Source organism: Lagenorhynchus albirostris, chromosome 7 (genome assembly GCF_949774975.1).
Source record: "Lagenorhynchus albirostris chromosome 7, mLagAlb1.1, whole genome shotgun sequence".
NCBI classification, from domain to species: Eukaryota; Metazoa; Chordata; class Mammalia; order Artiodactyla; family Delphinidae; genus Lagenorhynchus; species Lagenorhynchus albirostris.
The window spans coordinates 89,407,853-89,420,925 of NC_083101.1; the positions used below are offsets into that span (position 1 = coordinate 89,407,853).

Below are 13,073 nucleotides of genomic sequence, written 5' to 3' on the forward strand. Positions count from 1 at the left end.
GCCTGAAAACTGGGGCCAGGCCGCCTGAGAGCCACAGCCTCAGCTGCTTCTCTAAGAGGTGGGACCTTATCACACGTCTGACCCATCCCAGCTGCTGTCTGGACACAAGGACCATGAGCTACCCAGTGTACTGTAAAGCACCATCTAAAGTGTTCATCACCACACTCAGGAACCCCTCAGCTAAGGATACTTACCCCCAGACCTGTCCCGCTGTGTGGTCCCAGGAGTTTCTCCAACACTCTCATTCACTTACCAACCATCTCAGGCCACCTGCCGGTCTGGGGACCACAAGAAAGGAGTTTGAAAAACCAACGTCCTGTTTCCCCCAAAATATTTTTTATTCTTGCTTACATTTGTGTTTCCAATTGTGAATAAAAAATGCTTAGAAAGTGGTTACAAAACATTGTGAACCGGACACGAGGTGTGGGCTCGCCTTCTCTGCATGAGATGACACGGGGCCTGGCGTCTGGGTCTGGGTCGGCCTGCCTGGGCTCAGTCGGGCTTCTCACTTTCAGAATCTAGAAAACAAAACCGCCACAGCTCATTACAGGCCTGACGCGGTCACACGAGGCCCTGGAAGTTGGAATGGCGACACCAGAGTGGTCACGCTCCTTGGAGGGCTGGGCTGCCGGACCATGACCCAGGCACTATGCATACATACCCCGGGCTGCCTCTGCCATCTGGCCACCTTCCACACTGAGCAACCGCCCAAACCAGGCAGGGTCTTGCAGGGCCCACTGCCCTGGAGAGCAAGGTACCTCTGGCTCCAAGGGCACAGCAAGCAGAGTCTGCTTGCCGACCTGCCCGGCCTCTGCTCAGAGCTAGCGCTGAGGCGGAGCACTGCAGGTGGCCAGGGGCACAAAGCCTGACTGCATCTTGGTGGAAATGCAGGACCAACAGACCAGGGCTGCCACCCCAGCCGCGGGGAGCCGGAGGCACCACGACCCCCAGCTTGAGTACACGCAGAACACACGCAGGGGCACCAGCTGCTGACCATAAGGCCATCAGGGCCGGCGAGCCAGGAAAACATGCTGAATTCCACGGGGCCCTCCCCAAATCCGCACCAAGGCCCTGCACCTACAGGACAGCAGAGCCCCTCAGGTGACCCCAGGGCAGGTGGCCCAGCCCCCCACCCAGCTCTGTCCAAAGTGAGTCACACAAACCTGGCTTTCTGTGAGACAGCCAACATGGACAGGGGTCAGAGACACCATTTAGTTGGCTGTGAGACTCATGCCCTCCATGGGGCAGAGTCCACTGTACATCTACATGCAGTTCAAATTCAGAGTTTGAAAGCCGAGTGAACAAGCCAACCTAGGCCCGAAGCCACAGAGCTGGCATGGGGTTCCCGCCCAACAGCCCACTCTCGTCCTCTGAGCCATGTCGGCTCAGCGTCAATCACACCCGGCTCCTGCCAGGAAGAAAGTACCTGCCACTCAGCCCCCAGGCCCCTCATGGCCACCCCGGCCTCCTGGGCAAGGTGTTGACAGCAGGCATGGAGCTGAGAGTGAAACTGTCAGGACAGGGCAGTGCTGCCTGCCAGGGCTACCCACCCCATGCTCCCTTTGAGACTGGCTGTTCAGCTTTTACGTGGACAGAAGATAAGAAAAAGATGTTGTTCCACACTGTTTTCAAGCAAAAATGTTTATTTTTCTCCTTCAAATATACAATCTCTTGGGGAGTCTGTGCCACTGACCGTTCACATACAAGGGCAGGACTCCAAACCACATGTCTGGTACAGCAAGGGGAGCGGGAAGAGGGCGGCTTCCACCACCCTCAGGAACCAGGCGCACATAATTCTCAACCCAAGGACCAAGGGGCACATTACAGAGAACAGAAATCTCTTACTATGGTATCATGGCCTGGCAGAAGAGTCTGTATAATCACCTAGAAAATTCAATTCTAACTGAATTGATGGAATAATATATTTAAATCAAAATAATTCAGCCAGTCCCAGTAAAGTCCCAAAGTACAGCAGAACTATACAATTCACAGCTGGGCAGCCCAACCAGTGGCCTCCCAGTGGGAAATGGGAAACATCTTGGTCAGTGAGAAGCAGGGCCTTCAGCTCCCACCCTGGGCTGTTTGGTGCCTGTCTGGGATGAGCCCCACTGACATTTCCAGGAGAGGAACACTCCCACCCCTAGCAGGGCAACCTCAGTGCCTGGAGAAGTCTGGAGGCCAGAGGTGGGTGGAACAGCCTGTGAACACATGGCAAAGCTAGGCCCAAGTGGCCACAGGCCTCAGTGCAAATGACAGAAAAGGAAGGCAGGTCAGTAGGAGAGTTGGCAGGCCCCCAGAGCAGAAGGGGTCCACTGTCTCTGCAAAGCAGGCGGCCTGCCTGTGCTCCTGCACCAGACACACACTTGTACCTCCCCCACACTCACAGCAGCCCTGCGGGCTTTGGGTCATGAGGGCGTGTCTGCTTACCTAGCGCTTTACAGCAGGTTCCACAGAGCCAAACACAGATGCTAACATTCCTGACTAAGAGACCAACTACCAGTAGCAATGCACTGCCCCAATAACCATGCATCCCTGGGCAGTTTGCTGGCAGTGCCCGTGGCACTGCAGTTGAGGGAGTGTGTCCATCTGTTTGCTATCTATGACCATACAGCTGGAGAGACCTCGTTTTATGAGTACAAAGCAGAACTCTTCTAGCATTTGCAACTCTTCAATATTCAAGGTCACTAGTTCAATTTCTTTTAAAGCACGTACAACAGAAAAGTCAAGATCAGACTTTAGCTTCAGATTTTCAAACCATTCATGTCTCTGCAACTTAACAAGGGAAATAGAGATATCAATACACAAGCCAACTGTAAATGAAATACATCTTTTCTGATACATGATCTTTTAAAACATCTCTTTCCATCAGGGAATGGAAAAGCTGGAATTCAAGGCACTGTGCTTCTGCAGGGTGATTACAATGTTCTAACCATCAACTCAAGTACAGGAAGTGAGTGCAAAGACAGCAAGTGTGGACCATGGGAAACTAAGAGGGAACAAGGTCTGCAGCAATAAAGAAAGCAAGGACTGCCGCCCTGGCTGGGCACCCATGGGCAGGCGGGGCAGGACTTGGAGGCCAAACCACAACCTGACTCCTCTGGGCTATTCAGTTCAGTATGTTCCACTTGGCAAGTGGTGAGACAGAGGAGCTATGTGATCCGCAGCCTGGGGCCAGGCATGCTGACCATAGGTGGCCACAAGAACATGGGGAGTGCTGGCGTGCCTGTTGCACCCAAGCCTGGCCCCTCATCGAGGCTCCAGCTGCCTGCTTGGGCTGCCCAGGGCCCCCAGGACACTGGAGCTGGGATCAGGCTTCCATACTGGCCCAAAGGCAGTGCGTAGGGCGGGGCTGGGAGGCAGGAGAGAGCAGTACCTGGCATGGGCACAGGCTGGGCTGAAGCAGCTCCAGGAATGACCGCGGTGGGTAGAGGGCTGGGTGCCGGGGCCAGACATGGCATCCCCACTGCTGGTCGAGACGTGTTCATCTACAAGACAAGAAACGTGGCTTCAATCAGCTAGCCTCCCTCAGTGGCCTTGGGGGTCCCCACAGTTTCTCCATCCTCAGGAGAGGGTGGTCTCAGGACCTGACATGGGGCACCTTTAATGGCTGATGCCAGAGTGGAAGCACGCAGCTGGGAGGCAGCCACCGTCCCTCCCTCCTTCCACAGAGCTGCAGCCTGCCCACCTCTGGGCCACATGCCCCGACTGTCCACAGGCCAGAGTGGGCTTCAAAGCAGACCCCGCAGGACATGAACCCTGAAGTCGCACTAAGGGGACCACACACCCCAACCCAAGGCCTCCTGCTTGACTGGTCAGTGCCATTATGGCAGGACCAGAACAGCTGGGAGCTGTGCAGGGTTGTGTGCCCAGAGATCCGGAGTCAGTGGCAGGGCAGCCCTTCTGCTCTCTGCACCTCAGGTATAACCCCACAGGAGAAGCAGCACAAGGACTGGGAAATGAGCTGTGATAGCTGGTGAGGCCAGCACGGCCGTGATGCAGAAACCTGATGAGGCTACTGCAAGAAAACAGAGTAGGGCCCAACAGCCTTCAAACTGTCTAGACAAAATGTTGGCAGATCTAACCAAGCAACTATAAAAAAAGATAAAACATCAGAGCCAAGTGAGGTTTGCCCCAGGAATGCAATGATGTCCCAGTAGAAATCACTGCATCTCACCACAGTTACATCCCAAGGGAGAATTCCATGTGATGCTCCCCACAGATGCAGGGAGAGTGTCTGAGGAGTTCCACCCTGCTTCATGGAAAGCACAGCTGCTGAAGCTGGAGGGTGCCTCCTCCATCTGGAAGGGCCTCTGCAGAACCCACAGCCAACCCTGTGCCGACGGTGAAATGCCAAATGTACTTCACCCAAGGATCCCCCTGTCCCTGGCCAACACTGTGTGGAAAGTTCCAGCCAATAAAAGAAAAGGAATAAGGGGCACAGACTAGAAAAGAAAAAGGAAAACCATCCTTATTTGCAGATGACAAGATCGTGTATGGAGAAAACCCAAAAGAGCAGACAAACCAATTTCTAGAACTAAAAAGCACATTTAGCAAGATTGCAGGCTACAAGGAACAGAAAACAACCATATTTCTATATACTACCAACATATAACTGTAAAGGGAAATTTTAAAGCAATAAAATTTACAACCACGTTCCAAAATATCAACTATCTCAGGGTAAATTTAATGAAAGCTGTGTAATACCTTTACACTGAAAACTATAAAACTTTGCTGAGAGAAAATTAAAAAGACATAAACAAAGCAATGCCATGTTTATAGAAAGACTCACTACTGTTAATGTGTCAAATCTTACCCAGATGCTTAAGAGATGCAATACAATTGGAATCAAAGTCCCATAAGGCTATTTTGTAGGAATATACAAGCTGTTTCTAAAATGTAGGTGGAACTATTAAAGACCTAGAAAAATCAAGAAATTCTTGGGAAGGGACAAATTAGAAGTATTAACAAACTATACATAAAATAGATAAGCAACAAGGATTTACTGTATAACACAGGGAATTACACCCAATATCTTGTAATAACCTATAATGGAATATAATTTGAAAAAAGAAAGTAACCACTAGCTAAGGCTTCAGCAAACAAAACCAGCAAATGCTGGGGAAGGGGAGAATCTGTTTTCCAGAGTTATCACTTATAACATTCAGATGTCCAGTTTACAACAAGAAATCACAAAATCTTTACAAAGAAAATGAAAAGTATGATCCATACAGAGGGAAAATTCATTAATAGAAAATGTTCCTGAAGAAGTCTAAACACTGCACTTACAAAATAAAGACTTTAAATCAACTGCTTTAAATATGTTCAAAGAGTTAAAGGAAACCATGGACAAAAAGAAAACCAGGAAAATGATTCATCAACAACATGAGAATATCAATAAAGTGACACAAGTTATAAAAGGAACCAAATATTAGAGCTGAAATATTAGAGCTAAAAGGTATAATAACTGAAATTAAAATTCCACTAGAGAAGCTCAAAAGCAGATTTGAGCAAGAAGAATAAAGAATCAGCAAACTTGAGACCACAGAATTGAAATTATCAAGTCTGAGAAACAGAAAGAAAAAAAAAAAAGAATGAAGAAAAGAAAAGTATACAGAGCCTATCAGGGAGAAAAGAAAGTGAAGGACAGGAAAAAATACTTGAAGTAGAGAAAGAGAAGACTGTCAACCAAGATTCTACATCCAGCAAAATGAACCTTCACGATGAAGGAGAAATTAAGACTTCTGGATAAACAAAAACTAAGGCAGGTTGTTACTAAAAGATATGCCCCACAAGAAATGCTAAAAGAAGAACTTTCATTTCAGGCTGAAATGAAAGGATAATAGACAGTAACTCAAAGCCATGAGACGAAATAAAGAAAGCAACTACACAGCTAAATACGTAAGCCAACACTATTATACTTTTGGTTTTAATTCCTTTTTTCCCCTATATGATTTAAAAGACTGCATTAGATAATAATTATAAATCTATGTGAATGGGCACACAATGTATAAAGATGCAATCTGTGCAAAAACAACACAAAGGAGGAGGGATGGAGACATATATGAGGAGAGTGTTGAAACAAAGTTGGTATTACTCAAACTAGGTTGTTATAAGGTTAAGATTTTAATTGTAATCCCTAAGGTAACCAATAAGAAAATAACAAAAACGTATGCAGAAAAGTTAAAAAAAGGGGGGGAGGGGATAAAAACCTGTAGGACATACAGAAAAAAAAATAGTTAAACCAGCAGAAGTCCTTTATTAACCATAATTACTTTAAATGTAAATGGATTGAACTCTCCAATTAATAGGCAAAGATTGGCAGAGTGGATAAAAAAGCATAATTAATCTATATGCTACCTACAAAACACACACTTTAGATACAAACACACAAAGAGATTGAAAGTAAAAGGATGGAGGAGAGGAGATCAAGATGGCAGAGTAGGGGCTTCCCAGGTGGCACAGTGGTTTAGAGTCCGCCTGCCGATGCAGGGGATGCAGGTTCGTGCCCCAGTCCGGGAAGATCCCACATGCCGCGGAGCGGCTAGGCCCGTGAGCCATGGCCGCTGAGCCTGCGCGTCCGGAGCCTGTGCTGCGCAACGGGAGAGGCCACAACAGTGAGAGGCCCGCGTACCGTAAAAAAAAAAAAAAAGATGGCAGAGTAGGAAGGTGCTGAGCTCACTTCCCCCCAAGAACACATCAAAAATACATCCATAAAGTGGAGCAATTCTCTCTGAAGACAAACTGGAAATGGACAGAAATATTCTTCTAAAACAAAAGCTGTAAAAGAAAGATCCACACGAGTCAGATAAGAAGGGAAAAGAGCTATCAGGTTGGGACCCAGGCCCACAGAAGAGGAGGGGGATATCACCACTAGGAGATCCTCCCTGGGGACTGAGTGGTTTGAACCACATATTGGGTACCCCAGCCCTGGCGTCCAACATGCTGACATTCACATTACAGGGGTTCCAGAAGGAGACAAGTCTTCTTACTGGTTTGAAAACTAATAGGACTTCGAGGAGGGCTGTGAGAAACCTAGACCTGGCTCGTGACACAAGCTTGCTTACTCCCAGGAATGAGGTGTAGAATGGAGATTAAAACTGCCCCAGAATTCCGGATGGTTTCATGAAACCACCTAGCATGCATCCAGCTCATCTACCTCTGAAGAGCTTCCCACTAGGTTGAAGGCTGCCATTGCTGAGGAAAGTGTGCAGTTGGGGATGGAACTGACTCAGACCCAACACTGCATACAAATGGGGCAAGGGCAGCCTTTGCTGGCACTCACAGAGGCAGCAGATCAGGAGCTGTATGGAGCTGACTAGCATTCTGGGACTGTCCCAGTGTACACCCTGGCCCACACCAGGTGCCCACTGCAGCCCTTTGCTCCAGCACTGTGCCCCCTGGAGCAAAAGTGCCATTGCTGGGAGAGGGGAGAGAGCACACTTAGAGGGAAAGGAGCCAGCTCGGACCCCACCCCTGCTTCAGCACCTTGGGATGAGACCCCACCCCTGATAGGGCAGTGATGACCACTCAGCATAGAAGAAGCTTCAGCTCACACATGGCTCTGGCTCTAGCCCCTCCATCCCCAGCCCCACCACCCACCAAGTTGATACCAGACAGCATATCCTGGGGGAAGACATGACCCATGCTCACTTCAGATCCAGCTCTCGCACCGAAACTACTGAACACATGCAGACTGCATAGAGATGCTCCCACACAAGTACAACCCTTCAAGATCGAGATAGGTAACTGTTTCACCTAATTTTATAGAGATAAAAAACATTAAGCGAAATGAGAAAACAAAGGAATGTCTTTAAAACGAAAAAACAAAGAAAAAACTCTGAAAAAACAACTAATGAAAGAGAGAAAACTTACCAGATAAAGAGTTCAAAGCATTAGTAATAAGAATACTAACTGAACTAGGGAAAAGAATAGATGAGGACAGAGAGAATTTTAACACGGAACTAGAAAATATAAAAACCAGTCAGAACTGAAGAATGAAATAACTAAAATGAAAAACACACTAGAAGGAATTAACAGACGGTAATATGTAATAGAGAAGAATGCATAAGTGATCTGGAAGATAGAATAATAGAAATCACCCAATCAAAACAGTAAAAAGAGAAACAAATTTTTAAAATATGAGAACAGTTTAAGGGATCTCTGAGACAACATCAACCATGCTAACATTCACATTATAAGGGTTCCAGAAGGAGAAGAGAGTTGAAAATGTATTTGATGAAATTATGGCTGAAAACTTCCTGAACCTGGAGAAGGAAACAGATACCCAGGTACACAGAGTATCCCAAACAAGATGAACTGAAAGAGACACAGACCAAGATGTATCATAATTAAAATGGTAAAAGCTAGAGATAAGGAGAGAATTTAAAGGTAGCAAGAGAAAAGCAAAGAGTCACGTACAAAGGAACACCCATAAGTCTATCTGCTGATTTTTCTGCACAAACTTTGCAGGCCAGAAGGGAATGGCATGACATATTTATAGTGCTCAAAGGGAAGAATCTACAACCTAGGACAATCTACCCAGCAAGATTATCATTCAGAATTAGAAGTGAGATAAAGAACTTCTCAAATAAGAAATAACTAAAAGAGTCATCAATACTTAAACTAACCCTAAAAGAAGTCTTAAATGGTCTTCTCCAAGTGGGAAAAAAAAGGCTACAACAAGACGTAAGGATTTATAGGAAAGGAAAAACCCCACAAGTAAAGGCAAATATATAGCAAAGGCTGTGGATCAATCACTTAACATAAGTTAGTACAAAGATTAAAAGACAAAAATTGGAAAATAAACTATAACTACAATCAACAGTTAGGGGATAAACATGAAGATGTAAAATATGACATCAAATACACAAAATGTATGGGAGGGGAGTAAAAAAATGTAGATCCTTTAGAACGTGTTTGAACTTAAATAACTACCAGTTTAAAACAAGCAGATACATAGGTCAACATATATGAAACCCAAGGTAACCACAAATCAAAATCCTACAATAGATACACAAAAATAGGGAGAAAGTAACACAAGCATGCCATGATTTGATAAAGAAAATAATCAAACCACAAGGGAAGAAACTAAAAGAAGAAGAAAATAATATAGAACGACAAAAACAACCAGAAAACAAGTAACAAATGGCAGTTAAGTACATACCTATATAGAATTACTTTAAATGTCAATGGACTAAATGTTCCAATCAAATGACACAGAGTGGATGACTGGATAAAAAACAAGACCCATCTATGTGCAAGAGACTCTCTTTAGAATTAAAGACACACAGACTAAAAGTGAAGGGATGGAAGGAGCTATTTCATGGAAATGAAAACGACAAGAGAGCTGGTAGCAATACTAATATCTTGCAAATTAGACTTTAAAAAAAAAGTCTACAAATAAGACAAAGAAGGATATTATATAATGATATAGTGATCAATACAAGAAGAGAATATACATTTATTAATATGTACGCACTTCATATAGGTGCAACTAAATATGGAAAGCAAATATTAACAGACGTAAAAAGGAGAAACTGACAATAATAGAATAATAGTTGGAGACTATAATGAAATATTGGTCTTAAATGACACATTAGACAAATCGGACTTAATAAATATATATAGGACATTCCATCCAAAAACAGCAGAATGCACATTCTTTTCAAGTGCACATGGAATGTTCTCTAGGATAGATCACATGCCAGGCCAAAAAACAAGTCTCAATAAATAGAAGAGAACTGAAATTACATCAAGCTTTTTTTTTCAACCACAACAGTATGAAACTAGAAACCAAGTACTGGAAGAAAAATGGGAAAAACACAAACACATGGAGACTAAACAACATGTTAATAAAAGAAACAACGGATGAATGAAAAAATCAAAGAGGAAATCAGAAAAAAACGAGACAAATGAAAAAAAACGCAACTTTGCACAATCTACAGGACACAGCAGAAGCAAATATAAGAGGGAAGATTATAATAATACATGCATACCTGAGCATACAAGAAAAATCTCAGATAAACAACCTATCCTCCATCTAAATGAATTAGAAAAAGAACAAAGCCCAAGTTAGCACAAGTAATACCTAGTGAAGAGCTAATACCTAGTGTAACAAACTATTGTTACAGAAGAACTAATACCTAGTGTAACAAACTATTCCAACAAAATGAAGAGGAGGGAACACCCCCAAATTCATTCTACGAGGCCACCATTACACTGATACCAAATCTAGAAAAAGACATTACAGAGAAAAGAAAATTACTAGTCAATATCTGTGATGAATATAGATGCAAAAATCCTCAAAAAATATTGGCAAACCAAATTCAATAATATATAAAAAGGATAATACACCATGATCAAGTGGCATTTATTCCACAGATTCAGGACAGTTCAATATCCACAAGTCAATCAGTGTGATACACCACATTAACAAAAGGAAGGATAAAAATCACATTATCATTTCAATAGACACAGAAAAAGCATTTGACAAAATTCAACTTCCATTCATGATAAAGACTTGCATCAAAGTTGGTATAGAGGAAACATATTTCAACATAATAAAGGCCATTTATGACAAACCCACAGCTAACATCACACTCAACAGTGAAAAGCCAAAACTTTTCCTCTAAAATCAGGAACAAAACAAGGATGCCCACTCTCGCCACTGAGAAGCAGTACTGGAAGTCCTAGCCACAGCAGTCAGACAAGAAAAAGAAATAAAAGGCATCCAAATTGGAAAGGAAGAAGTAAAAATGTCACTATTTGCAGATGACATGATGTTATACTCAGAAAATTCTGAAGTTCCATCAAAAAACTATGAGAACTAATAAATGAATTCAGTAAAGTTGCAGGATACAAGATTGACATACAGAAATCTATTGGTTTTCTAAACACTAATAAACAACTATCAGAAAGAGAAAACAATAAAACAATCGCATTTAAAATTGCATCAAAGAGAATAAAATACCTAGGAATAAACTTAACCAAGGAGGTGAAAGATCTATAACCTGAAGACTCTAAAACATTGATGAAGGATATTTAAGATGATACAAATAGAAAAGATATTCCATGTTCCTGGATTGGAAGAATTAATACTGTTAAAATGGCCATACTACCCCAAAGCAATCTACAGATTTAATTCAATCCCTATCAAATTACCCATGACATTTTCCACAAAACTAGAACAAATAATCCTAAAATTTATATGGAACCAAAAAGGCTCCCAATTACCAAACCAATCTTGAGAAAAAAGAACAAAGCTGGAGGTATCACATTCCCCAACTTCACATTATACTACATAGGTACAGTAATCAAAAGAGCATGGTACTGACACAAAAACAGAAACATACATAATAGAACAGAATGAACAGCCCCTCCCCAAACCCATAAACTTATGGTCAATTAATCTACAACAAAGGAGGCAAGAATATACAATGGGGAAAAGGTAGTCTCTTCAGTAAGTGGTGCTGGGAAAACTGGACAACTACATGTAAAAGAATAAAATTAGAACATTCTCTAACAGCATATAAAAAAATAAACTCGAAATGAATTAATATCTTAAATAAGACTGAAACCCATAAAACTACTTGAGGAAAATTTAGGCAGAACACTCTTTGACATAAATCAAAGGAATATTTTTTTGGCTCTGTCTCCTAAGGCAAATGAAACAAAAGCAAAAACAAACATGGGATCTAATTAAACTTAAAAGCTTTTGTACAGCTAAAGAAACCTTTGGCAAAAAGAAAAGACAACCTATTATCGAAAGTGAGAAAAAATTTGCAAATGATATGACTGATAAGGGGTTAATATCCAAAATACATAAACAGCTCATATAATTCAATATCAAAAAAACAAACAACCTGGTTAAAAAATGGGCAGAAGACTTGAATGGATATTTCTCAAAGAAGACATACACATGGCCAAAGGGCACATGAAAAGATTCTCAACATTGGTAATCAGAGAAATGTAAATCAAAACCACAATGAAGTATCACCTCACACCTGTCAGAATAGCTATCATCAAAAAGACCACCAATAACAAATGTTGGCAAGGATATGGAGAAAAGGTTACCCTAGTACCCTGTGGATGGGAATGCAAATTGCAGCCACTATGGAAAACATTATGGAGGTTCTTCAAAAAACTGAAAATAGAACCACCATATGATCCAGCAATTACTTTCCTGGGTATATATCCATAGAAAATGAAAACACTAATTTGAAAAGATACAGTGATCACAGTGATCACAGCAGCTTCATGTACAATAGCCAAGATATGGAAACAACCTAAGCAACAGATGAATGGATAAAGAAAATGTGGGTTACATATATAATGGAATATTACTCAGCCATAAAAATGAAATTTTGCCATTTGCATCAACATGGATGGACCTGGAGAGTATTATGCTTAGTGAAATAAATCAGAGAAAGAAAAATATTGTATATGATCAGTTATATGTGGAATCTAAAAAAGAAAATAAACGAATATAACAAAACATATAGATTCACAGATATATAGAAAACAAACTAGTGGTTACCAGTGGGAAGCTGGAGGGAGGGAGGGGCAAGATAGTGGTAGGGGATTAAGAGGTACAAACTAATAGGTATAAAATAAATAAGCTACGAGGATATATTATACAGCACAGGGAATACAGCCAACATTTTATAATAACTTTAATGATGTACATCTATAAAAATACTGAATAACTATGTTGTACACGTGAAACTAATAAAATAGTTTAAATCAACTGTATTTCAATTAAAAATTCTTTAAAAAAAGAAAAAGAAAGTGAAATGATGGGAAAATAAACTCCTGAGAGCTGATCCAAGATGGTACAGTGGAAGGAGCTTGGGCTTACCTCACAACAAAACCACAACTAACTGCTGAACAGCCATCGATAACAAAGACTGGAAGCTGCCAAAAGAGATATTCTACATCCAAAGATATAAAGAAGGAACCACAACAAGATGGTAGGAGGGGCACACTGACAATATAATCAAATCCCATTACCCTGGGTGGGCGATCCACCAACTGGAGAACTATTATATTGCAGAAGTTCTCCCACAGGAGTTAGA

At 42.3% G+C, this 13,073-nt stretch overlaps 1 protein-coding gene across 10 annotated transcripts in view; it reads right to left on the minus strand.

The window, feature by feature from the left end:
- Positions 1 to 316: 316 nt before the first annotated feature.
- WNK2 (WNK lysine deficient protein kinase 2) overlaps positions 317 to 13,073 on the minus strand; it is a 158,115-nt gene continuing 145,358 nt past the window's right edge. For all 10 annotated transcript variants that reach the window (XM_060155444.1, XM_060155441.1, XM_060155440.1 and 7 more), the window contains 2 exons: positions 3,374 to 3,485; positions 317 to 518 (listed from right to left, as the gene is read on the minus strand). In XM_060155444.1, the coding sequence (XP_060011427.1) occupies positions 493 to 518; positions 3,374 to 3,485 (138 nt within the window). In that variant the 3' untranslated portion in view covers positions 317 to 492. The remainder of the gene's footprint in view (positions 519 to 3,373; positions 3,486 to 13,073) is intronic.